Below are 27,954 nucleotides of genomic sequence, written 5' to 3'. Positions count from 1 at the left end.
AGACCTGACTTATAAAGACTCATAAGAGTATTATATTTATGTGTGTGTATACCTCTCATCAAATGCCAGGTTCCGGTCAGCAAACTGAGTGAGCAAAGTCCTCTCCAGGATTTTCTTAGGTGCTTGGTTCTGGAGAAAGTAGACAATGACGTGCTGTAGTCGGTAGTCATTCTCCGGGGGAGTGTCTTCTTGGGCAAATCTCAAAAGTCGAGCATATTCTAGCTTGAGGGCCTGACCAGGAAAAAATATCACACATAGTCATTAAAAACACACGTCACTCCACTGATTGCTCAAACTGGATTTAGACTGCATATTGAAGGGGCACGGTTACGATGGTTTTGCTCGCGAACACGTGGCACAATCCAAATATATCAAAGCAGCGTAAAAAGGGGAAATAAACGTGTGAAATCAGATCTCATACCTGAATCACGTCTCTTCCAAATGTCCCAAAAGTTTACAATCATGCATATATTTAAATTTACTTATAAGGCATTAAATGCAAATCATTTTCACTTTTTATAATAGTAATAACACTTTCATCTGATCAAAAGTTTACAAACCCAGATTTTTTAGTACTGCATCATATCTCAACTGACTGACTAGTCTGCCAATGGCGCCACTAGTGGGTGGCCATACCCCCCCCCCCCCCTATAAATTTGTTGGCCAGTATAATGTCAGATTGTTGTAGCTGTGGAACTCAAAATGTTGACTGGACTGTTATTGACTATGCACATCAAATCATTAGTAACTGAAAATATAACACAATAAACCAAAGTACATCAGTAGGTGGGTCCTGAATTTAATAGCATAATAAAAACCTGAAATTATGGCTTTTGGTTTTGGTGTGCCACCTCAAGATTTTAAGTGGCCCCACCTGCCCACCCCTATGAAAAATTTCTGGAGGCGCCATTGCAGTATGTATATTTGATTATGTGGTAGTTGTGGTGGACAGATCTTATTTTCTTAGATTTAAAGCTACACAGAAATTGTCTCTATTATATTGACAGCTCAATATCATTTGACAATAGATGAATTCCCCATTCAATTAAGTATTCACCAGTTGGTGACATGCAATATGCACACCAGCATCAACACTGAAAATTAAGACGTTAAAAATGGAAATCACAGTCTGAAAATTAAAACTCAACATTTACAAGATTCACAATTAACTCTTTTTTGTTCTCAATGCCCAGACTTTTGCTCTTGATGCCAAGCGTTCTCGCTTGCACCACCTGTCTTTTTGCACGCAGAGCAGATTTCTCTCTCGCGCTCTTTTTTCGTGCGCTTCCAGTTTTTGCGGTTGTAATATTTGACACTAAGATAACGAGTGGGCGGACAAGATGTGTCTTGTGTCCTCATTGGTCAAGTAGATTTACAGTTCGGTGCTACTTACTGTTCATATGATTATATGGAATCTTCTGATGCCATACAAAATGACCACAGTGGACTAAATTCATTTAATAAACACTGTCAGTGTTTAACGCAGACGTTTTCATTTTATAATCATATGAACTTAGTAAGGAGCATCATTTACATCAAGCAATTTAGCAGTATTTACTATCTTAATTTGAAAATGGAAAATCTCAACAAAGTTGCCCAACTATCTAGAGAGGTTATGAAAAAAATAATCAAAGCAAACTGATGAATTGTTAGGCTTTAATAGAGCAGTGTTTTTCTACTTTTTTTTTTTTTTTTTTTTTTTTTTTTAAAAGCCACGGCACACTTTTTTCCATTCAAAAAATCCAAAGGCACGCCAACATCAAAAAATGTAAAAACGATTGTAAACTATATTAACAATATAAACGTGTGCATTGAATATGAATTAAACACAAAGAAAAACATTTTATAATCATAAATGTACTCTCAGTGTGACATCTGGGCTTGGAGTAGGTATCACTGCATCCCCGTTGAAAGTTAATCCTGTTATGTTCAGTTCTTTACAGCCTAGCCTAAATCCCAGTGAAAGATTGCTTTTGCGTCACACCTAAAACTCTTGCCATTCAACAAATTTTGTCCAGTTCTGATTTAGGTTTTTTTCAAAATATAGCGTTACTAACTAGCTGCTACCGCTAGCCCCAATGCCACTCTTACCTCTTCCGCATCACTAAACAAAGTAATTAGCTACCTATTGACACCTACTGCCATGGGAGAGTATCGCATGATTACCGACCATTGGATATAACAAGAACATCGGATTTTACGTGTTTGCAGATTCATTTTCCTAAAACAGTTTTGCATCAATTCGGTGAAAGCGGATGATTTTCTACAGCGCACCAGACACTGCGCCACAGCACAGTACTGTGCGAGTCTGCGCCGCAGCACAGTAGTTGAAAAACACTGTCATAAAGACTTAAATGTAAGAATGTACACAGTAGGCAAGCTCACTGGTTTGCATGAAAAGGTGGAAATGGGTGGAGACATAATGCAAAAGCTGAGGGAGAGACAGTACCTTAAAAAAGGCTGCCTCGGGCCCATTCTTTTCATAAACTCTGCTGGATTTGCCAATAGCCATAATTACACCTTGCATGTTTGGGGTCATCATTGCCTGCCCAGGAAGCAGGAACTGCATTAAACAAAAATAATTGGCACCTGTGATGTAACAAGTGCAGGCAATCACAGAGTTATTCACTCTGAAATGCTAAAATACAGACATGCCAGACATACATCACTCTCCAGTCCATGCATTTACTTTAGTGAAACATTCTTGAGGAACACTACCATCCAATTTAATGGCTGAAGCAATATTCCTCATTAGGATAATGTGTGAAATAACAGGTAGCCATGACAACTGGGTTCGGAGTTACTAAGACCCAGGGTGAGTGGTGATTGCCGTTCCTAAAACAAGATGCAGTGATGTACAAACCATCATATTATGAATAAAAAAATGAAACTGCACAAGTTAAAGCTTGTCCAAAGGCAGCATTTACCTTTAGCCCCTTTCACAGAGTTCAGTAAAATTGCAAAATCTGCGGTGTAAAATGAACTACGGGCGTGACAATATATCGAAAATGTGAATATCGTGATATTTTGTTTGCCTGGCATGGCCAGACTGTTCTCCCGGTATTTTTTAAATACCGGGAAAACAGTCTGGGACCCAGCTCCTCATTGGCCTCTCGAGCCCGAACGAAAGTAACCGTGCAATCAGATTTGTTTATCGGCGTGACGTGTTCTTAACGAGCAACGTCACTTTTGTGCATCGGAAGTCATCTCCACAACAACACAGATGGCGAACGGGAGAGCTGAGAATATGTTCTAATCCGCGGTAAATTCAGTTTTAAATGACCAAAAACACATCGAGTCGCTAAAACCAACAGTCTGTCTCGCGCTAGCCATGTTGAATAAACTTCTCCCATCGCTGATTGGTCTACTCCGCTATCTGCTTGCTGTGGCTTGCTCCACCCTGGAAATTTGATCTGCGGAACGGTCGCCAGACTCAGCGGTGAATATTTTGTAGCTCAAAAGGTTATCGATATGCTCCCACCAAGAATCGGTATATCGTTTTAAAAAGGTGTCACTATTTAAAAATAAAAGGAACCAACAGGCTGCTCCCAAAATCCTCCATTATATAATAATAATAATAAATATTATTACAGTATTCCATTTTCAGTAACCCAATATCAACAGGAAATGATCTGTAAATGCCCCCAAATCAACAACAAAATGACATGAAATGCCTCAAAATGTATTAATTGCCTGGCATTGGCTGCCACTGACACCCATAGTCGTCCAATCTGAACTGGGAACGAATGGTCATTCGCTGCCATCCCTCCCACTTCAAACGGATAGAATATCTACTTATGATAAACTCATTCCATTTAACAGCAGAATGACGAAAATAGCTTGTTATTCTGTTTATTAGTTGTATTGTAGAACATCGTGGAATGATTTCCTGACCCATGTTTCGAAAATTATTGTATTTCCATATCGTGAGATCATGATTATCGTGTGCCTTGTTTCGCAAATCGTATCATGAGCTACCCAGAGGTTCCCACCCCTAATATGTACCGACATTTACTCATCTTTCACACATAACTCACCCAAATCAAGTCAAGCATTGTGGCGTCTGTGCAAGTATGAAAATGTGTATTTTCAAACAGCAAATATTCCTTTGAACTAGGGCAGCAGCTATCAATTATTTTAGAAGTCGATTAATTGATGAACCATTAGTTCGGATAATCGAGTAATCGGATAAACAACATGGAAAACTGAATTACCAGAGCTGAGCCTCAAACAGTATGAAAAATTAATAAATGTTTACCTATGTATAACAAAAGAACAATTGGCTAACTTACACAGCAAAAGTCCGCTAGTTTAAATGGTATAATATGCTAACTTTTTTACAATGCTATGAACAAATGGTTCAGACACATATTCCCACTAAAATAGGCTCCAATATACCTATAAACTCAATTACGAATGCATTAAAAAAAAAAACATTAGCTTAAACAAAAACTTAGCTTATGTTGGTTTTAACAGGGAGCACCTGGATTCAGCCATGTGAAATGAGGCAGACTGCAGTGTATCCACCCAAATCAATCAAACTAAATGCAAACACTTTCAAAATAAACCATTACAACACCACTTTAATTAAGCGAATACTCGAAGCAGCAAAGTTTAATTCGAATCTTTTTTTCTAATCGAATACTCGAGTTAATCGATTAATTGTTGCAGCACTATTTTGAACACAAACATATTGTTTTAAATCCGCACTCTGGTACCAGCTTGCCATTCCCTTACACACTGGCAGCTATGATACCAAATATGTCAACTACATACCCTTCCATATGGGTAATGTTCACTCAGCGAGATGATAAACAGCAGATTCTGTCAGAGTTGAGAGAGTTGAAAAGTACATTGGTACCTCGACATACGATCGCTTTGACACCCGATCATTTCGCCATCCGATGTAAAATTTGACGCGCCATTTGTTTCTACATCTGACGACATGCTCAAAACACGACGATTTATGACAGTACCGTAGTTTCTTTGTTTTTCCGCAAGACAGACGCAAGGCGGATTTTCTTGTGAGAGAAATCAACGTAGCTTCCAAGAATGTTAGTGCAGGTGGTGAAAAAAAGGAAAAAGGTGAGGCTTAGCATTGAAATGAAGATGGAAATGATAGAAAAGTATGAGCGTGGTGCGCGCGTCCATGAACTGGCTCGCCATTACGGATGTAGAGTGTCTAACAATCTCGACGGTCCTCCAGTCGCCAGTCTTTAAACGTTACGGTGACATTTATTATTAGATAGATAGATAGATTTATTGATTTATTGTGGTAACATCGCCAAAAAAAATCGCCTGCTTCATCAGGTTTATAATCATTTACTTTAGAACTTGTGCAACACAACTTGCCTACTGTCCGCTGCAGCTGAACAAAGTGACTCTGTCAAGTCAGCCACGCAGTGCGTTCAGGTACACCGCGCATAACACATCAGCCACATTAGAACCTCATTTTATATTATTTCGGTATTACTATTATTATTCCAATTTGTAATTCATAATTTATTTGTTTTGCTCTGTGTAATTGCTATTTGCAATAGTACCAGCAGCATTTATTAAGGATTTAGTGTAGGTTTTCGGGCTGTGGAACGAATTAATGGATTAATAATGTATTTCTATGGGAATATCCTGCTCGACATACGACCATTTCGACTTAAATTAAAAAAAAAAGAAGGTCCTGGAATGAGTTCATATGTAGAGGTACCACTGTATTTATTCAGATTTAGTGTTGGAAAGATATATATATATACGTTTTTTCACATTTTATCCCAAATTACAAAAAAAATACTTTCATGTATATGTATGTATCGAATTATTTTTAAACAAGAATAAAGCAGAAAAATGCTAAATATTAAATGCTTCATTGAGTGAGTCCACTCAAATCCGCTCAAGCTGCTCACTTACGCACAATGATTTGCCACAGCAAATGTTTAACAAGTCAAAAGATGATTGACGCATGGGGCGCTTTGAAGTCCGCTTCTCTGGCAAGTTCAAACATTAAACGTCTGTCAATCATCGTTAACTTTAATAAGCAACTCCAGCGCACTCATTGCCTGACCAACAGAGAGCAGGGGAGGGAGGGATCGGCGCGATCGGCTCAGGACAGTTCATCTGTATTAATATTTTTTTCAATTGAAAAAAAAAATCCGCAGTGGACTGAGGGCGCGCAGTTTGAAGTGCGAAGTAGCAAGGCATCACTGTATTATAATAGTACTGCATAATGCTAATTTCACTTCCTATCTTCATCAATCCAGACGTATAATACTACATGTAAAATAAAAACTATGATTGGCAGTCTGAAAGGGGCTTCTGTTTCTTTTTGTGTGACTGCTTGTTGGAGGTACAAAATAGCCTGCTGCAGAACGGCAACCTGTCTTTTTACAAAATGCAGTTGGACAAAAGAAAAAAAAACCTTTTTATGCTATACAGGCCATGCAAGAAGAGCTTCACAAGATTACATTTTTAGACAGAAGCCATTTCTGATATTGTAATCCATTACTATTGAGCAGCAAGCATTAAAAATGTGTATAAATGCGGTTGGGTATTGGCACGCTCACTCTTTTATCACTTAAATCACATAGGTTATTTTCTGGGTCTTGCGCTACCTCATCATCATATCCCCCTTCTTCTGACTCAATGACAAAGGTTCCCACATTAGGAATGGCCACCTCTACTGTGTGGTGGCCAGGGGACTCATCCTCCGTGACCAAATCAGGAGGTGGAATAGTGGGAGTGTCCAACTGGACTTCAAGCTGAGGGGAAGTGAAAGGGTGAAGTGACTGCAGAGACAATTGGACAGATGAAACAGGAAATACAGAAGACATGGGATGAACATTGAAATAAAATATTTAAAAAATATCATGGAAGTAGTTTATACATATTAATAGTCTTTAAAGTACCCCTTAACTGAAACCTGGATATGCTACTTACTTTACTTCACCTGACACATTTTAAAGAATCTTGCTTGAACTCACATCAATGGTATTCTAGCTGCAATATTCCAATTGTAAATGTACCCATAAAACTCAAATATTGATTATCTTACTCAATATGTGCCGCTTACTTTTCCATATCTTAATATATGCAGTAAATGAATTTTATTTTTATTAAGTAAGGAGGAGGTTAAAGTGGCAGAAAAACGTTAACAACTAAATTGCAAAGAAACTTGAAGAGAAAGTTTAAACTGTTTATAATGTACAGGACTTTGTAAAGTCATTTTCATGAATTGTTTGTATATAAATTATGATTGAAAAAAAAAAAAAAAAACATGCAATAACTGAAAACGATAACGAAAATAATTAATCAACAAACACTTTTTTCATGATGGTTATGAGATGATAAGCTAAAAACGCGTTTGGGAAACATAACAAACCTAACAAGAACGAGACGAAAATGTGCAATAGTTTCCGTCACATGTTCACAATATGTGACATTTTATATGTAGTTAGCCTGCATCGTAGCAAAGTCTGGTTGTGTCACTCATGTGACGTGCTGTGCCCCCCCCCCCCTTAGCAGTGCAGTGTCCTTGCCACTCTCAAGGCTTGCACACATGACACACGGTAAGATTTGTGTTCTTATCTTGGCCAGAGAATATGCAATGTTGCTTTAACCTTTAAAGGTCTGTGCTGAGTGATCATCACACACTAAATGTAACTCGTGGCATTCACATTAGCATTTGGCTAAAGGTAAAAAAAAAACTCTTAAACTCGCAGACAACTTTTTGATTTTTTTTAGATACAGTATACAGTATAGTATCAACAAGTTGCCGTTGTCCTTGTAGACGGGACAATATGTGCTCATCTGTCAATGTTCATTCGAAATAGTTAGAAAGTATTTATTTTTTTTAAATTTTACAGAATAAAACATTATTAGTAAACGTCAACTAAAACTAGACGAAATCAGTCTTTTTAGTTTTTCTCAACAAAAACTAGACACAGACAAACACATTTTGAGATGACTAAAATATGACTAAGGCTTGGATCATACTGCAGGTCTCAATACATGAATCCGATTTTTTCGTGTTTTTCTGATTTGAGTAAGGCATTAACTTGACGGTCTGAACGTGACAAGTCGCCTAGAAGCGGACCATTTTAAACCCGATCTGGGTCACAAATCCGATCTGGGGCACATTTTTCCAGAATGTGGTGGCGGTCTGAAATGTCAAATCTCCCGAATCGGAATTCATGCAGCAATTACGTCAGCAAAGAGCGAGAGTAGCACGCAAGACGGCAGCGATGTAGCTGTTCATTAGCATTAGTGCTTAGCGTGAACTCGGCTTTTACTATGTAGGAGGCGGGCTAATGCTCGATTTTTTACTGTACGCCAAATGAGCAATATTTCAGTATTGCTTACATGGCTGAGTTGGGGCAAACTGTGCATCCTTCTGCACATGCGAGTCAGTTTGCTCAGCGAGTCTCGGACAGCGAATTAGTGCGCATGCGTAATACAGTGGTACCTTGATATACGATCGCTTCGACAAATAATTTTTTCGACATCCGACGTAAAATTTGACTCGCCATTTGTTTCTACATCCGACGACATGCTCTAAATACGACGATCTATGACAGCACCGCAGTTTCTTTGTTTTCCCGCAAGACGAACGCATGGCAGATTTTCTTGTGAGAGAAATCATCATGAGTTCTAACAATGTTAGTGCAAGTGGTGAAAAAAAGGAAAAAAGGTTATGCTTACCGTTATCATTGACATGAAGATAGATATGATAGAAAAATATGAGCGTGGGGTGCGCATCCATGATATGGCTCGCTCAACAATACAGACGTAGACAGTCTATGACGGTCCTCCTCCGTTCGCCAGTCTTTATAAGTTAAGGTGGCAATTATTATTGTGGTAGCATCGGCAAAGAACTCGCCAGCTTTGTCAGGTTTCTAATCATTTATTCCATCAACTTGTGCCTAGTGTCCCCCGCAGCAAGTAAATAAGGTGAAAAAGAAACTAAAAAGGCTCACTCTATCAAGTAAGCCATGCAATGCGTTCAGGTACACCACGCAAACACATTCGCCACATTCGAACCTGGTTTGTGACATTATTACAGGTATTAATATTATTATTGCTATTATTACATTATTATTCCGATTTTAATTTATAATGTATTTGTTTTGCTCTTTGTAATTGATATTTACATAGTAACATCAATATTTATTGAGACTTTAGTGTTAGTTTTCGGGTTGTGGAATGAATTAATGGAAATATAGTGTATTCTTATGGGAAAATCCTGATCGATATACGACCATTTCGACTTATAAACAAGGTCCTGGAACGAATTAACTTCGTATTTAGAGGCACCACTGTGCTTTACCGGGCTCAATGGACAAAGGCAGTCTGAACGGGCACGTCAAAAAAACAGATATGACAAAAAATCGGAATTGTGCATTAAGACCTGCAGTATGAACCTAGCGTAAGAGTAATAAGTATTATCGTCCAAAAGACTAAGACTAGATCTATAAAAGGGCTGCCAAAACCAACACTGGGTCCAAGGGGTATGGATAATGTGGCAAGCCACTGCAAATCCCTTACAATTTACACAAATTATTGCTATTCTTTTGGGGTTGTTCATTACTTTGGCACCCTTATCTGCCATTGTAATGACCTCAAATGGTTCACCACCTAGACCTGGGAAACTAAGAAGAGGGTAAAATCAGCCATTGAGGGCCAGCCTGGACCTAGCGCCTGCCCTGATTGCCTTTATGTTCCTTCAGCACCAAAAGCAACTGCCACCCAAGGATTCAAAGAATCCGAAGTGTCCTACACCAGCGGAATACAAGGGAGTTTGTAAATGTCTGCTCTGCTTGCATCTACCAAAAGACCCGATGGTTTCCTGTATCCTCTCCCTTTGCCTCACTGGATTTTGTCACGTGTCTTCCACTGTCTGACGGAAACACAACTATTCACTATCTTTACGGTCGTCAATCATTTGCATAAAATAGGCTTATTTTTTGCCCTTACCTTAACTCCCATCAACCAAGGTGACAGAGGAACTAGTTCTACAGCCCGTTTGCCCCAATTATGTGATTTCAGCAGGTACTCCAATTCTGATCTGTATTCTGTATCCTAACCCTTCAGTCCAATGGCCAGAGAGACATAACTTCGCTGCGTTGTCTCCAAGAACCCTTTGTCCATGTCCTAACAGTTGGTTTAGATCAGGGGTTCCCAAACGGGTCCTCAAGAGCCGCTGTGGGTCCTGGTTTTTGTTCCTACCAAACTAATGAGGTTTATGCTAAAACAAGCAGCACCTGACTACAATCAACTGATTACACTTGTAGGACACCAGATTGGTGCAAAGGTGTCGTCCTGTTTTGTTGGAAATAAATCCTGCACCCACTGTGGCCCAATGTGGAATAGTTTGGGAACCCCTGGTTTAGATAGAATATGCTCATAGCACTTTTACCTACCTACCTACCTACCTAACTACCTACCTACCAACCGTTTAGCTACCGAAATGTCACCCTTACAGTGTACATTTGGATTCAGGCGTCGTCTGATCCCTTCTCTGGAGAAACAAGTCTCTTGCCCATTCGCTCAAACTTTTGTCTGTCACTTTCACTGGACTTTGGCACAAGCCAGAGCTTCATTTCTGCACTCAGTTTCGCGGTAAACCACCACTGCCAATTGTCGTTGCACGGAAACACCGTAGCCAAATCCCCGGCAAGAAGTTACAGCCGTTCTGCGAAACCTTTCTTTGCGAGTGGAATCCAAAAAAAAGCCATAATGGCCCATTCCAATTCTGTTGTGTGCTTATGTTTAGACAGGCAAGAGAATCTGAAACAATTGTCCAGTAGTCTTTCATGCTACCAGATTATCTTGTAGTCTAAGGCCTTACTCTAGATGTTATTTTTCAAGACAAGTATGGTGAGTTTTCCTGTGTTTTACATACAGCATTTAGCAGTGCTTCAGGGCTTCTCTCCTCCTGTTCAGCAGTTGCCCTACATATGGCTCTTTCTGTGTCCTCCTGGAGATGTTTGGAGTCATTAGTAGGGGATGGCTGCTCCATGTACTCAGGATCTTGCTGTGGTGCTGTAGGAAAGCAATTAGAACAATACAATAGTCATAAACATATATAATCCAACAAGGCAAAGTGTTTTAAAATTGTAATGTATGACCAGCAAGTAAGTAACAACAGTCCATTACTTCCAGTTATCAATTTGAATACTGTATTTGCATTTGCAGTGCACGCCAGATATAAAAATACACCATAAACACTGCTGAACTGGTTTCTTTTTTCCCCCAATGATGTCATCTGTTGAGCCTTGCGTAATGCTGCAATGATTAATCGATTAACTTGAGTAATTCGTTTAAAAAAAAAATTGCTGCTTCGAGGATTCGTTTAATTAAAGAATGACGTTGTAATGGTTTGTTTTGAAAGTGTTGCATTTTGTTTTGATCTGGGTGGATACACTGCCCTCTAGTGGCAACAGTGAATAAGCCATAACTCATCTAACATGGCTGAATCCAGCTGCTACCTGTTAAGACAAACAGAAGCTATGTTTTCGCCTTAGCTAATATGTTTATGCATTCCTTGTTTAGTTTAGAAGTATATTAGGTAGTTTTTAGTGGGCATTTGTGTTTGAATGATTTGTTAAGAGCTTTGTTGAAAAAGAACCCCCCCCCCCCCCCCCAAAAAAAAATGTTAGCATTCTATAACATTTAAGATAGCGTCTTTTGCTATACAAGTTAGCCAATTGCTCTTTTGTTGTACTTATATCCTCATTTATTTATTCATTTATATATTTTAATTCAGTTTTAAATGCATTTATTGTTCTTGTGAAATTAAAGTGCGGTTCTGCATTGGTTGAAGAAACAGTCAGATATCTTATTTTGTAGTCGCAACTTTATGTCATTTATGAGCGTTCTACTACTGATGAGCTACACCTAGAACAGTAATTGTTACATCTTGTTGCTAATGTGCGGCAGTTAAACTCGGCTTGGTTTTATTCACCGTACATGATTAGTTCAGCTCGGGGAACCTGGACGCATGTAATTTATCTACCTGCCACATCTCTCAATGAAAAGATATTTTGACATTTGTCGCTGTTGTTTTAATCTTAAGACGTATTTTGATGGTTCATTGTCACTGCTAAACACTGAGATTTAAGCTTGCCAGAAACATAAATGAGGAGGTCCCGTTGAGCTCAGACAACATGGGCTCTCCATGTGTTTACAAGACACACAAGGGTTTTTGTCTTTTTTTCCCCTCCTTTAAAACATTGATCAAACATATTTTCTAGTTTGTTTGTTTTTTAAACATTTTTTAGATATCTTTTTTTTTTTTTTTTTTTTAAAACATTTTTGAGATATCTTTTGGCTGTCACACTTGCCATAAGGCAGCGTTTCGCAATAACAATGTTTAAATGATCAGAATTGGGAAAAAAAAATAAATAAATAAAAATCTGTAGCGCCACATCACTCATGAAATTACTATTTAATAAGGCCAATTTAAAAGTTTAAAGGTGCTCACTATTCTTTTCATGGGCTTTTTGCTCAATAAACTTGAATATGAAAGTTGCAACTAAATAGTCTGACGACAAGGATATAGTTTTGATTCCCATTTTTCTAGCTTCTTGCTAACGGTTAGTTTAGCTACAGACTAAAATCAAGCAATTGTGATTGTCACAATTTGGATTGGGACACCATCAACACTTCGAAGGATTCAAACAGCAAATTGTGAACTTGTTCTAATTGAATGCTCACCTTGTAATGATTTAAAAAAAAAAAAAAAAAAAAAAATTTGTTTATTAAGATAATTAAACAAAAGTTTGTTATAATTTTCGAATAGCATATAAAATTTCAATTTAAATACAGTGGTACCTCTACAATTTAATTCGTTCCAGGATCTGGTTAGTGAGTTGAAATGGTCGTATGTTGAGCGGTAATTTTCCCGTAAGAATACATTGTAACTCGATTAATTTGTTCTGCAGCCCAAAAACCTATGCTCAATCCTTCATTAAATACTGCAAGGTACAATTACTAATAGCAAATAAACAAAACAAATAAATTATTAATACAAATAATAATAATATAATAATGTAACGAATCTGTTTCTAATGTGGCGGTTGTGTTTTGCATGCTGTTCCTGAATGCACCATGTGACTGACGGGAGAGTGAGAGGTGCGGAACTTTTTACTTTCTCTTTTGACGTTCTGTTGTTGTTGGCGTCGGCCACTGCGGACAGTAACTGTGTTTGGTATGCACAAGTTCTGAAATAAATGATTAAAAACCTGACGAAACTGGCAACTACCTTGCGGATGCTACAATAAAAATAATAATTTGGGGGGAAAAAAATACATTTTTATTATCACCTTAACCCAGTGGTTCTTAACCTGGGTTCAATCAAACCTTAGGGGTTCGGTGGAGCCTCTACCGCTGAAGTGAAAACACACAGACTTATCATGCCTATACAAAATGGCTTACCCCGCTTGGCCATCACTGGCAGCAGGTGATCACATGACATTGCTTGGCCAATCAGTGCTGCACTCAGGAGTAATCCAAACATGTGAATGTCATTGTAGTGCGCCGTGTAATTACTTTATTCACATTTTAATCCATTATAACTATGTCAAGCAAAAAAGTGGTCAGAGGAATATGTAAGTATGTTACGGACTGTCATGTATCACAGAATGGGATGGGAGTCAGCGTCCTATCTCCGTGATTTGCAATGCTAAGACAGCCTGATAGGAAGACATTCATGTAAAAGTACTAAAAATTATGACAACCAAGCCCGTTCCCCCAAAAATAAGGGGCAAGTACATGAAAAGAAGTATTCCCACTCTGACGTATTACAAATCTCCTGAATACAAATCCCACTTTGTGTTTGTGAGTGTGACTCTGACCTGTATTGTCTGGAGGGCTGCAATCAATACTCATGGGCTGGGGTGAGGAGGAGGAAATTGAGGTGCTGGATGCTGCAGCTGCCGCTGTAGCAAGAGCCAACTTTTCCTGCTGGGCCTTGCGAGCCTGCAGAGCATTCCACTCCTCAATCTCCTTGTCAAAGAGTTCATTGTCCTCCTTTACGTACTGCTTTAGGTCCGGTGGAAGCTTGTCCATGCCACTTAGTATTTGTCCGGTTTCTTTATCAAATTCCTCTGTGTTGACAATAGATAAAACAAAGAGCGCATAGTAAAAACGTAGAACAGTGCAACGGTAAAGTATTTCAGTCCTTATTGTAGGGCCAGGAATATTTTTTCAAAAATAATACATTCAAGTATTTTGGTTGATACTGACATCACAATTACAGTACATCACAATAAATAAACTATCATTTTGTATTACTTTACCTAGAACATTTATGAAGCTAATAAAAGTCAACTTTACAGTAAATATACAGCATTTTCCGGATTACAAGTCACACTTTTTCTCCCTCAGAGTTTGGCTGGGCCTTTGACAACCTCAGGAGCATCTTGTTAAGATACAGAATTTTAAATCGTCTTAAATGTTATTGAACACTGGCCGACCATATAGTAAACATTACCCACGACGAGCTGCTAGAGGTATCACTTGACTTCTGATTAAGAAGCCAAGAAATAGTAGCGCTTTTACAGCAACGATTAGATATGATTATTGATTTGGAGGTTTATGAATCAAATATTACAAGCTCTATTTATGTTTTCATCCATTGAGTTTGTCCTCGGCACTGCTTGCATCAAGTATTGCTACATAATTCTGAACAGTTCTAAATTGTCTTTGGAACCGACCGAATGAAGATACGATACATCTGTGGCGAACGGACTGGACATGGAACGCTTTAGAGGCGAGGTGGCTGTCAATTTGCTTTTCCACTATAGAAACTAACACAAGACTAGATGAAGCCATGTAGCTAAGCTAAGCTAACGGACAGTCAGTGAGCTGATTATTATCCCAAACTGTGGTTAAAAGGCTGTGTGAATGCCACTAAGGTTTAAGAAAGCTTTCCAAGTCCCTGATTGAGCCTAATCGCGGCAACGATGTAGCTCTCCAAACTAAAGGGAGTTTTTGCTAAGATTATGGCAGATAGCTATGTCATGCACGATCCCGTGGTTTCGGCAACTTTTCAATTCTTTTCAAATGCTCTTTTGCTGCTTAATATATATACTAGTGACCGTGTTTTCAATACTTGGCGACAACTGACTAACGACACATTCCCCCCCTCGAAAAATTGACTTCAATTATCGTGCGACTTATATACTGGTATGTTTTTTTTTTTTTGTTTGTTTATAATGAGGAATGGACCTATGCTGCATTTGAGGAGGGTGGAAAGTCGGGAGATTTCCAACCTCCGACCAGGAAAAATATCATTCAAACGCCACTCGAACTGGGAGGTCCTAAAAATTAGTTACATGGTTATAAAAAATATACTCTTCTTATCATTACATTTAGTTACTCAACAAAACTACCAATATCACTAATTACCTTCTATGAGAAAGGGCTTCTTTTCATTTATATACATAAGACAGTAGGCACTGGCGTTGCGGTAGCCTCCAAACGAGTCCCGAACCAGTTCCTCCCAGGAGGATTTTGTAACAGAGATATCGTTGTACTTCATCCAACAACGTTGATGTGGATCATAGATGTAGGCCCAGTAGTGCCCTGCGTTGGCCTGGCCTTCATGGACCAGCACTGCATGAAGCCGGTAGGGGACCTTTAAGAACACAAGAGTAATTTTCAGTGCAAATAAAGGCAACTAAATGACGAATGATTCCACTAATGACATCACCTGCAACATTGATTTGTCTGAGTACATCAGCTCAATTGTTCTGTGGATTCTTTTTATACTCTCCTGTAGATCTGGTGACAGAAATATAAAACAATTGATGAGTAATTACCCTGTGTAGTGTATTTTAAGATTAAGTGGCAAACATTCTAAATGAAAATATATACAGAGGCAGGCAGTAAATGAATACACTTACCACGAGTATCATTTTCAACTTCACTCCTCCATCGATGCAGGCATCCCTCCAGCACCCTCAATTCCTCTTCAGTAATGTGGCGTGGAGCAGGATGCATAGGGAGATCAGGAGGTAGTCTGGACTGGGTGAAAGGCTTATGAATCGGTGCTCTCTGCTGCTGGGCTGCAGTGACAGTAGAAGCAGGGCCTGAGGCAGAGCCTGAGCTCTCTGCAGGAGCCAAAGAGTCCTGTTCAGGCAAGCTGAAGGGTGAAAATATGGGTACCAGGTTTAAAGGAGATACAAAGGTCTTAGAGTATTTTTATGCACACACATGCTTAATGAAATTCCGAATATTTTTTTTTAAATGGTTGTGAAGATTTCTGTATTTATTGACATCAATATACAATAAGCTATAAGACATCAATATAATATTGTAGGAAGGATTATGTGTAAAATATAATGAAAATCTGACTTCAGGTAAGGTAAAAAAATCATTTATGTATAGTCATTTTCAACATTTCTCCAAATTTTTAAGTCATTGATTTTCCTCTCTTGTAATTTATTGTAAACGTACAGTACCTCTGAGAGGGGAGCTGTAGTCCAGTTGTGCCACCAGGGGGTGCTGACGAGTCAATATCTTCCACAGGAGAAGTACACACAGGTTTGCTAGAAGCAAACTCCATTGCATATTGGAGGACATCTGCCAGAGGAAACCTCTTAGGGCCAGAGCCATAGCTCAGATACCTTTGTGTTGACAGGGAAATCAAAACAAACATATAATGCAATGGCGTGTTAGGACAATTTGTTGAATAGGTTCTTTGTACATAATCTCTTGCCAGCAGAGATGCTTTTTAAGTCTAAAACAAGCAGGAGTGTGTTACAGTACAGCCTGAAGGCTGTAAACAAAGAGCGTTGTGCATGCCCTCTATAGGCTAAGTCATTACCTACGGCAATAATAAGTCTGCAATTACTGTAATTTTCGCACTATAAGGTGCACCTGACTATAAGCCGCTACCCAACAAATTTGGCACACAAACGGCATTTGTTCATAGATAAGCCGCACTGAACAATAAGCCGCAGCCGTCCTCACTGAACTATGGGATATTTATACCAAAAGATATTAACCGGTAACACTTTATTTGACAGCGTCATCATACGACTGTCATATAACCAAATGAACCACCAAGAAGCTTTGAACCAATTGGCTGCAAAGCTTCATTGCTTCAAGAAGCTTCATTTGGCCATCACTGCTCTCTTGGAGAAGATAAGCAACCTCTGCTGCCACCTGCTGTCAACACTGTTGTTGTCCAACATGCCTCCAAGCATGCATTGCAGCACTACAGATGTAAATAAAAATCAAAATTTATGTTCAGTGTTATAAATATTTCTTCAGTTACTGTTCCAGTTGTTTCATTAGTTGCGAGTTATGTTTTTTGGTGAAACTTTATTTGACAATGGCGCCATAAGACTCATTAGACAATCATAATTATGATATGATACTAGAGATACTAGATGTTTCGTTTCTTTTTTTTCTTTTCTTTTCTTCCTAATGTCATTGTATAATACTTTCCTGCCTTTTATTTACTATGTGCCATGTTTGTCTTTGTTGTAAAGCACTTTGGGGACCTTTCGGGTTTTGTAAAGGGCTATATAAATAAATTTGATTTGATTTGATTTGATAGATTCAAGGCAAGATTTTGCCGATTTAGGGGTATTTTAGATAAAAAGTAATTAGGTTCTGTACAACAGAGCCTTCTAGAGAAGTCTACTGCTTTAAGATGGCGCCTGTTTACTAGCGCGGGAAAGTCTGTCTATTCACATCTAGTCTAGATATATGTGATATCTACCATAGTCGTATGTTGCCGTATGTTTGTAGCAACTAGCAACCGGATGTTGTTTGTAGCGGCTGACGGCCGCAGTCAGGTATTATTGTTTTTTTTTTTACCTAGTGGCATTAGCTGCACATGATAATTACTCTCGGTCCGTTCCTCATTGCGTCCCGAAGACCGCGCTGACTGCGTTTTAGTTCCGCTTTACCTGGTATAATTCAATAATCGGAATTTGGATGTTTGTGAATCGTTCTCGAATCTTCCACGGCCGAATCGCGAATAATCTAAGAATCGGAAATTTTGCACGCCTCTATATGATACTGCCATGAGCATTAATGAATGCTTATAACAGATGTCATTTAGTGTTATCCAGCAAATTATCTCACTTTTGAATGGATGTAAAATATGCAAGCTGAACATAAATGGAGTTAGTGACATAATTTGCCGGATAACAATGACATAAGCATTCAGAAATGTCCATGATAGTGTCATGTCATAATTATGACGATCTTATAACAGTCTTATGACGCTGCTGTCAAATAAAGTGTTACCTAATAACCCAAATAAATCAACAAATAAGCCCCACTGGACTATGAACGGCAAATTTTTTCCTTCATTTTGAATCCTGCGGCTTACAGTCCGGAAATTACGGTAATCTACTGATACAAAGAAGAAAAAAAAACAACAGGCTCTGAAGATCGATTGATAATTGCCCATGCTTAATAGCTACCACGGTTTCAAGTCGATCGGTTCTCAAATAAAAGAGGATTAGGATTTCAAAGTTAGTGTCCACAACAAGTAAAGGTAGAAGAACAACAGCAACTACTTGATTGTCGACCTGACAGTCCTTCAGCCTGTAAAAATTTAGTTATTCCTAATGCCACGTTTACAACACTTGCCAAAACTAAGAATCAAAGACTTCCTTGTAAAACACCGGACAGCAATTTAGAGAAATTCTTCGGATGTATGTATCCTCTTTTTTCTGCTTCATGCTCGTACAGCGCCACAGCCTCTCACCCTCCCTCCTGTTATGCAGTGTGACCAAACTGTCTAGCTTGTGTTTGGTACTTATAGATGATTGACACGTTTGTAGGTTTGATTTTGTCAGAGAAGCTTGGTAGCTCTACGATCAAAGGCACGGATCTGTCAATCATCATTAAACTGGCATCAGTGGGCTGTGTTAACTCATTGTGTAAGTGAGAGGCTGTTCTCAGCAGCGTGAGCGTCAACGCATGAGTGGATTTGAGTGGACTCACTCAATGAAGCAAAAAGTTAATCGAGTTTTTTAAAATCGAGTTAATCACAGCTTAAAAATTAATTAATCGTAATTAATCACAATTCAAACCATCTATAAAATATGCCATATTTTTCTGTAAATTATTGTTGAAATGGAAAGATAAGACACAAGACGGTTGTTTAACTGTGTGAGAATAGGGCCTCATTAATATAGATTGAAGTGCTTTTCTTTTTGTGAACATTATTTTTTTGAGAGATATTATTTTTGTTGTGTTTTCACTAAATGATACTTATGTTTGTTGTGAAGGAGTTGCCGAAGCTCATGCCAATAAACGGCGCGGTCCAATGAACGCCTGTGTCCACTTGCCTTTTGTACAGTGTTGTTAATCTTACTGAAAAAAATTAATTAATTATAGTTACAAATTACCTCTCCCAAAAAGTAATTGCGTTAGTAACTCAATTACCTGAATGTAAGAGTAATTAGTTACTTGGCAAAGTAATTGGTGATAATTACTTCTTTTTTTTTCCCCCCTCAAAAAAAAAAAAAAAAAAAAAAAAAAAAAAAAACATTGGCCACACTATGTGAAGTTTTTTGTGAAGGTTTTTGGTACAATTGGCCCGAGCCCAATTCTTTACCCTAATTTACCCTTTACCTTGAATCAACTGTTAAAAGTTGTTAAAATTGCTCCCATTATTGCATTAGTTCCCTTCTCTCTACTTTCGACATATGAAAGTTTTAAAACTGTTTCATCATTTAAAGATAGATTCAAGTCAAGATTTTGCCGATTTAGAAGTATTTTAGATAAAAAGTTACTTAGGAAGGTTCTCTACAACAGAGCCGTCCTAAAAAGTCTACTGCTTTAAGATGGCGGCTGTCTACTAACTCATTTAGTGCCATGTCTGTCATTTTGCATCTAGTTATATCTATGTACAGTACATGTGATATCTACCATGTCTATCATATCTACCATAACATGCGGGCGTAGTTTGTAGGCTATCGGCTACAACATGTATTATTGGAGCTACCTAGCATCGCGTTTGCTCGGCGTCACAACTTTCTTGCCTCCTCCCTACTCCTGCTCTGCTCTGTCGTCTCGGTGAGTCCGTCTCCCTCAGACTTTTCAACCAATATAGTAACGCATAGTAACGCATGCCTTTCCGTCCTCAGTAACGGTAACGGCGTTGCCAAGATGAGAAGAGTAATTAATTAGATTACCCACTACTGAAAAAAATAACGCCGTTAGTAACGTCGTTATATTGTAACGCCATTATTAACAACACTGCTTTTGTAATATTCTGATATAGAATTATCTGAGGCACCTTGAAGTGACCGCGGCGCCAACATGTTATTTACTCAAATGATGCAGGAGTGAGTTAGAGTTACGGCCTGCCGAGAGCCATAAGCTGTGTTAATGTTGAAGCTGAATGTGCTAATAGAGAAACAAAGTGCCAGCACGCCGCGTGTGGTATACCTTTGTTAAGAAAAAGCACAAAACAAGACACCTTTCTCTGCCTCTTAGCTCTGAAGTGCGTCATTGCAATCTGAGACAATGCATGAGCGGATCATTCCGCACATGCGTTAAATATTTTAACGTGATTAATTTAAAAAATTAATCACCACCCGTTAACGCGTTAAATTTGACAGCCCTAATAAAGACATGCATTTTTCTACGTTATTCTTGTTTAAAAATAATTCACATTATGAAGGCGGCACGGAGGGACAATAAAATATTTGGAATTTTTGTTTTAAAAAAAATTTGGTATCGGATCAGGACTCCGAATCGGCAGATTCTCCAAATCAGGTGACTTGGACTCTGGTGCAAAAATATGCGATCGGGACATCCCTAGTTAATATGTAAACAATCCTACTTGGTGGTAGAATATGCATGTAGTGTTGTTACTATGATTATTACCTTTCCAATCTCTGCTGGAACAAAGTCAAATGCTCTTTAAGTCTTCTGATTTCCTCCCTCTTGATTCTGGTTATTTCTCTGTTTCTGTCCATGTATCTGAAAGGAATATCAGATGAGATCAGAGGGTTCAGTCTAATTACCTGTTCATTGGGGTAAAAAACTGAGTGAAGTGGAAGTAACATTACTGATGTCATAGCCTTTAGACAGCTGCACACATAATTCAACAAAAAAAAAAAAAAAAAAAGAAAGAAAAGAAAAGAAAAACTAAAATACGACGCAACATGAACATTAACAATATGCTGTGATATTTAGGAGCCAATAATTAATGTACAGCACTACCGTTACAACGAGCATGGGTTGGTGCAATTAGTTAGAAGACAATGACAAAGAAGAAACAACTGTGTTGGCTAGAGTATAGTTGTGAATTGTTTGATTCATCAGAATAACAAGTTACTGTTTATTAACAGTGCTTTGAATTAGGACTGAGAGCTCTGGCCCAAAACGGAACACAATTTTATTTTTCATATCACACAATCTTCTTCTCACGATTTTTTAATGAATTAATCTATTGTTTTGTTTGTTTGTTTTTTTACTGGAAGTTTTGAGGAATGAGCAATTCAAACATAAGAAAGTCGAGAGTAGGGTAACATTTTATTCAAATATAAAGTAATTGTTTCGAGATCGAAATAAAGCAAATTGTGCTATTTTTTGTTAGCAGGTGAATAGTGTCTTCCAGAATTTTGCATTATAATGCACAGTACGCGCAATTCTTTTACTATGCGTGTTTCTTGTTACGGTTTACCTGAACATGCTTGTAATAAACTCCTTAAAAAAAACATCAGACTGCTAGCTAGGTATCTGCCAAACTGAATTAAATTTGCATCTCCAGGTATGGTTGATTAAATGTGATGCAATTTATCACAGAGATCCACCAGATTTTTTGTACTGACAGTCTCTATCTTAAAATTGTCACTGGAGCGCACAACTTGGCTACATCTAGAAGAGGCATTGTGGATAAATGCGTTTGCACTTTTCCCCCAAACACCAGTTAATGCAAGACCACACAGTTGTTTGCAGTTAACTGCCTTGGTTTTGGAAGTTGGCACAATTGCTCAGTTTTTTTAGTCACTTTTCAGCCTATTAACGGCATTTTGGTACACGACAAAAAGAAAATTAATTGACAAAATTGCATGGGAGCCAACAGAATACATTCTAAGTGCTCGCTGTTTGCTCACTTCTGTAACTCCGTAATCATTTACCATACCGATGAAAAAAATTGTTCTTACTAAACTTAATGTGTATCACCTGTCCATGTAGAGCATTGAGGGGAACTCAAGCTTGTTGTGGATCTTTTCAGGCCGTCCAAGTGCTTGATTAAACTCAAATCTTGACAGCTCGAAAGTCAACACAGGAGGGAGTTCTGTGAACCAGTGCTGAAAGGAAACAATGTTGCTCAGCTCATTAAATCCATTGGTTTCAAGTTGTACACCAGAAAAACAGTAGTTGTGCTCCCTCACTACATTCAGGTGAGGAGCTTTTTGTCACACTGTGCTACCACTTGTTTACTGCCGTTGCTGTGGTTGTACTTAATCTCACCTTATATACAGTACTGTAGAATACAAAACAATAAAAGAACAACGAGGTCAACTTTTCAGTGATTTCATTCTACTTCATTCGTTCGTCAGCATTTGTAAATACAGGTTCACAGTTGAAGCCACCATGTGGACAAATGAAGGTTTCTATAGGTATCAGCAATTCAATTTAATGCTTTTTAATGTAACTTTTAACGCTACGTGAAACAAATTTAATGCCCATTCCCAACTGCAGATGGTTTCACACACACAAATTGTAAGTAAAGTTGTCTGATAATGACGTTTTAACCGATGATGATATCCAGATATTGTCCAACTCCAAAAAGCCGATACCGATATCAAACCGATCTGATATATGCGGTCGTGGACTTAACATATGATGGCTAATTGTATTGTGATGCCTCACTTGATACTTTAATCATGATAAAAGTAACAACTTCAATGTTTTCCAATATACATTCTGTGAAAAATAATGGAACAACTTCAACTAAAGTTATGGAAAAAGAGCCTATACTGCACCACTGTATTTATTGGAGAAATCCAAATACCGTATTGGCCCGAACATAAGACGGCCCTGATTATAAGACGACCCCCTTTTTTTCAAGACTCAAGTTTGAAAAAAAGACTTTTTGAACACCAAATTAATTTTTATACAGAAAATAATTACAGTACATCTGAAACAAACTGTTCTAACAATATATTGGAGAGAAAAAGCGTGTTATTTTGCCTCATTCAAATCTTAATATCTGAACATTTAAATATGTAAACTAAAGTGCAATCACATTCGTAAATGAATGGCTTCTGGTTTTTGAAATGTAAATATACCAATCTATTGTGATAAAACAACAAAATTGCAATAACTGCATTAACCATCAAAGTGAGGTCTAACTGTAACTGTAGTCTTGAAACAAATCTGAATAAGGAAAAACATTGCAATAAAATAATGCAAACTGGTTAAACCTGAGAGTAGCTGAGATCTATCATGATAGAACATTACTCCTGAAGTTCAGCATTCGCTTAATTGATATCTGGCGCCATCTAGCGTCGTGAATGGGTATAATGTCTAGACCCCGAATATAAGACGACTCCCACTTTTTCAGTCTTATTTCAATGTAAAAAACACTGTCTTATATTCGGGCCAATACGGTAGTGCAGACCTGAGTTTTTTGTGTGTAAGTGCAAGTGCAAAGTGGCAATAAGGCACTGCCACATCACGTATGGCTCACACAGTGCATCTTGCTCAAAATAACAACAAAGGCACACAGCTTCGGTACAGTGAATGATGTATGTAATGAGTTTATAATTCATGATATTTCAGTCACTTATTGTTCATTTAATCTTTGTGTCGTGAATGCAAATGGTCTGCTCACATAGCAAATCCCAAGCATCTTGGTTTGGAGACATCTTATGGTCAACAAGCATAACTGCTGTGCTAGGCTGTGACCAGCCCTTGTATCAAGGCAGAAGGCTTCTACATTCATTTTGAAAGCAACAGGCCAAAAACCAATAATAGAAAAACAGATGTCAATATTATCTTATCAATTTTTAAATGATTTTATCGGCCGATATTACCGGCTAATTGATTATATCAGACAACTCTAATAAATTATGTAAAAAAAAAAAAAAAAAAAAAAAAAAAAAGAACGTTTAACCGTCAAGTTTACATAATTTTTAATGCCTCGAATATTTAGTTTAATGCTTTTTAAGGCCTGAATTTTGACAATATCCATTTAACTACATTTAAGGCTTTTGATGACCCGCATAAACCCTGTGACGAGATGGCAGTCTGATTCTTCATTACTGGCAAGGCAACAACTCTACCATCCCGAGCTTATGAGGTGAAGCGCTCCTTGCACGCACCTTTCACTCTCCACCTCCATGCCTGCACATGTTGTCTGATTCACTATGTGGTGTGTAACACAAATATACAAAACAGTGAGACTGGAATTTGCCAGAGAAAGCATCATCACTTAATGTGATACGTTATTTTTCCACCTTAAAATTCTATACACAACACCCACGACCAAAGAAGGAATGGGATTCAAGAGTAATAAATTGACCAAGAATCCCTGATTGATTAAACCTTGATTGAAGAATTGTCCTTCTCTTGAATTATCATTAGTGATGCACGATAATGTATTTTTCAGCCGATACCGAAAACCGATAATTTCCTCCTCGTTCCAACCGATTACCGATAATGTCAAGCCGATAATTTTATTAAAGATTTATGTAAAATTTTAAAGTATACACAAGAGAAAATATTGCTGTGCAAAAATAATATTGCTCTTTTTTTTCAACATCAAATGTGAACAAGTAGTAGTAGTAGTAAATTCCAACATCTAAATAAAGACAGATTGTCTGACATTGTGTAATGGTAAACTTTTGGCAACAATTACTTACAGAATAAATACATAGGTTGCACAAAAATGGCTTTAAAAGTATGCCATTCCTAAAGTATAACATTACTACACAGCAAAAACACAGCTCCTTAAGACTAGTTAAAGTCCCTTGTTTTCAGTGTAAATCTATTGGAAATAAGTTAAATTAACTGCCAGCACTTCAAGTATATTTCACTCAGATTTCCTGAAGAAAAATGGGCAGCTGAAAATAAGATTAACAGCCTTATTTTAAGCAATAAATTATTATACATAATCCTAAAAAAAAAAAAAAAACTTGTCAGAAATGTTCTTTATTCAAGAATATGTATGGTTCAAAACATTATTTGAAAGCAATTTTTTCTTGATTTAGGTGAAAAATGACCTTATTTTTTTAGATGTTTGGGCTTAATAAGAACAAATTGCAATATTTAGTTCAAGTAAGTGGAATAATCTGGCGCATTCAACTAGTCTTCAACACTCAAACAAGATGGGGAAAATTATTTGACTAGATTTAAGAAGAATGATCTGATTAAGACGTCATAAATTTAAAGCGTACTGAATGCATTACTGACTGGATGACTTCTTTGTGTCGTTTGGTGCATGTTACAATTATCAACTAACCACTGTGCCGTCATGATAAACATGGTTTGTTGACATCCCCTGTGTAAATGTCCGTGGTAAAACTGATGTGATCGACATGTCTTTCACGAAGAATCGTGGTCATATAAACTGCATTATTTTTTCATCCAGCGGTTTGGCTATCGGGTCATTTCGGGAATTTCCTCCCGACTGTGCCCTTCAGTCCGCCCGGCTGCCAAATTAGCACCCGCGCCAGGCCTCTGTCTTGAACCGGAATGGCGGCGGCAGCAAAGTTCGTACCGTATATCCGCCCGCCCCGGCCGGCTCGCTGCGGCGCATTCGGTGCATGGCTCTGCTCTCATGCTCTACCCGCCTAGGGCGAGGCGGCGGCCTGCCGGACTGGCGGGCTCCATCGGAAGACAGCTACTTGTCAACTATCGATCTCGTGAGGTGTTTAGCCATAGATGGGAGTTTACCACTCGCTTTGGGCTGCATTCCCAAACACCCCGACTCCGGGAGGACCGCAGCGTCTCTGTATCGTCACAAGCCCCGTAGCTTCCTTTATAGTTTATTTGTTAACAATAGCTTTAGCATTCGTGCTAGCAGCAGCATATTCGTTCCAAAAATCATTGTGATGCAGTTTTAAATGGCTGCTGGGTTAGTGCTAGTGGTGTTCAATGAGGACGCATTCTTTAGGCCTTGAGGAACTGTTTTGTAGATGGCGAGAGCGTCGTTTATTTAATTTCACACACGGGAAAAGTAACGCACGCTAGTGAGAGCGCCTCAACACTGATGTGTAACACCGCCTCCTCTATGACGCCGTACTCCTAAACCCCTCCTCCCACAGGGGCTTCAGAGAGGGGAGGGGTTGAGCAGGCAGCAGTGAAGAAGTGGAGAAAACTGCTTGGTTGCGCACATTTGGAGGCTAAATCAAGTATATAATTATCGGATTGCATTATCAGTTGATTTTTTTATTATCTGTATTATCTGTGTGACGTCATAATTGCCATTATCGGCCGATAATTATCGGCAGCCGATATTATCGTGTATCTTTAATTATCATCAATGTATACATTTAAGAAAATATATGTATCTGACCAATTTGTGCTTAAACGTTACAAAAAGCTATTTTTTAATGTACACAAAGAAAACCACGATTAAGCGAATTATGATTCACATTTTAATTTTTCCAGGTTATTTATTTATTTATTTATTTGTTCTTATTGAATATAAATTCTTAATAAGGGTGACACTGTTGGCAGATCTTAGCACATCTGCCCAATGGAATAGAATAGAATATTATGGTAATTGTACAGAGTACAATGAGATTTAAAGCTCAAACATAACATGCTCTACATAAGACAAAAGCAAAAGTTTAAATGGGAAGTTCAGAATTTTTGACATTACGCTTAATCCTCAAGTTAGCGGGGTTTAGCGCTATCTTAGCCACTCCGGATCGCAGAAACTAACAAATAACTGACAAACTGCACATAATTTGTCGAAATCAACTCCACCGACTAATTAAACCCCCACTAACTCGAATATTATGCCTGATGTCAAAAATTCTGAACTTTCCCTTCAATAAGGCTAATATTAAAACAGAGTTTACAGGGTACACAGATTAGGAATAAAGTGAACAAGTGACTAGCAGAATGTGGTGATGTAAATGGCAATGCTGTGGCATTAGCAGTGCAATGACAGTGACAATGTTTTGAGATCAAGGGTTCAATCACATCCCAAAAATATGCATGGTAGGCTGACTGGACACGCCGAATTCTCCAATTAAATTCCGAATGTTTAGAATTACATTAAAAATATATTTTATAATATTTATTAGATACTGGCATTTAAATAATGCAAAACATAAAATATGATTAAATACAAAACTAAATGCTTAATTTGACCCATTATACTGTTAGAGTAACAAGCATGTTCAAATTGCGAATAATGTGCTCATGGTTCACAGACACCCCCTTTGTACTTGTAGTTGTATCTTCACAATTTGTATTATATTTTGGTGTTCTCTAGTTTGAGTTTCCGGACAGTAATTGAAGGGATCATTTTGACAGCCTTTTCTCTGAGTGGCCATTGAATGCACCCTTTTAATTAAGCTTGCTTGCAGTTGAGTTGCCGTGAGAAAATAGAACTTTGCTCGCATGCGGCAATGAACAATGTATAGGTATCCAATGCTGGAAAGAAAACCTTGTAGCTTCATTTTTAGCTATTTAAAGGAGCTAAGAAGAGAGAAGATCTAAAACTGGGAAGTGAATGTCACAGGTGCAGTTCCATTTTGAGTGCTAACTAAAATCACGCACTTTTCGGAATGAAACGACATTTTTGATCACGTTGCGGCCACCTAATTTAAGGTGCATTTCTAGTGATAACATTATATTTTAAGTAGGGCTGTCAAAGGATTAAAATTTTTAATCGAGTTAATCACAGCTTAAAAATTAATTAATCGTAATTAATCGCAATTCAAACCATCTATAAAATATGCCATATTTTTCTGTAAATTATTGTTGGAATGGAAAGATAAGACAAGACGGATATAT

At 38.0% G+C, this 27,954-nt stretch overlaps 1 protein-coding gene across 5 annotated transcripts in view; it reads right to left on the bottom strand.

Annotated features, from left to right (window-relative positions):
- The window catches only part of usp25 (ubiquitin specific peptidase 25), a 73,413-nt gene that overhangs the window by 22,972 nt on the left and 22,487 nt on the right, over positions 1–27,954 (bottom strand). The window contains exons 11-21 of one of the 5 annotated variants that reach the window (XM_057820386.1): positions 22,159–22,286; positions 20,854–20,949; positions 16,455–16,619; positions 15,897–16,135; positions 15,704–15,774; positions 15,400–15,628; positions 13,845–14,096; positions 10,892–11,031; positions 6,606–6,752; positions 2,450–2,563; positions 53–231 (exon numbers count right to left, since the gene is read on the bottom strand). In XM_057820386.1, coding sequence (XP_057676369.1) covers positions 53–231; positions 2,450–2,563; positions 6,606–6,752; positions 10,892–11,031; positions 13,845–14,096; positions 15,400–15,628; positions 15,704–15,774; positions 15,897–16,135; positions 16,455–16,619; positions 20,854–20,949; positions 22,159–22,286 — 1,760 coding nt within the window. The remainder of the gene's footprint in view (positions 1–52; positions 232–2,449; positions 2,564–6,605; positions 6,753–10,891; positions 11,032–13,844; positions 14,097–15,399; positions 15,629–15,703; positions 15,775–15,896; positions 16,136–16,454; positions 16,620–20,853; positions 20,950–22,158; positions 22,287–27,954) is intronic. The other 4 variants (XM_057820387.1, XM_057820388.1, XM_057820390.1 and 1 more) reach the window with 4 other exon arrangements.

This window comes from Corythoichthys intestinalis, chromosome 18, assembly GCF_030265065.1.
Source record: "Corythoichthys intestinalis isolate RoL2023-P3 chromosome 18, ASM3026506v1, whole genome shotgun sequence".
NCBI lineage: Eukaryota > Metazoa > Chordata > Actinopteri > Syngnathiformes > Syngnathidae > Corythoichthys > Corythoichthys intestinalis.
The sequence above is the reverse complement of the archived record's forward strand: the minus strand, read 5'-3'. Positions and strand labels throughout refer to the sequence as shown.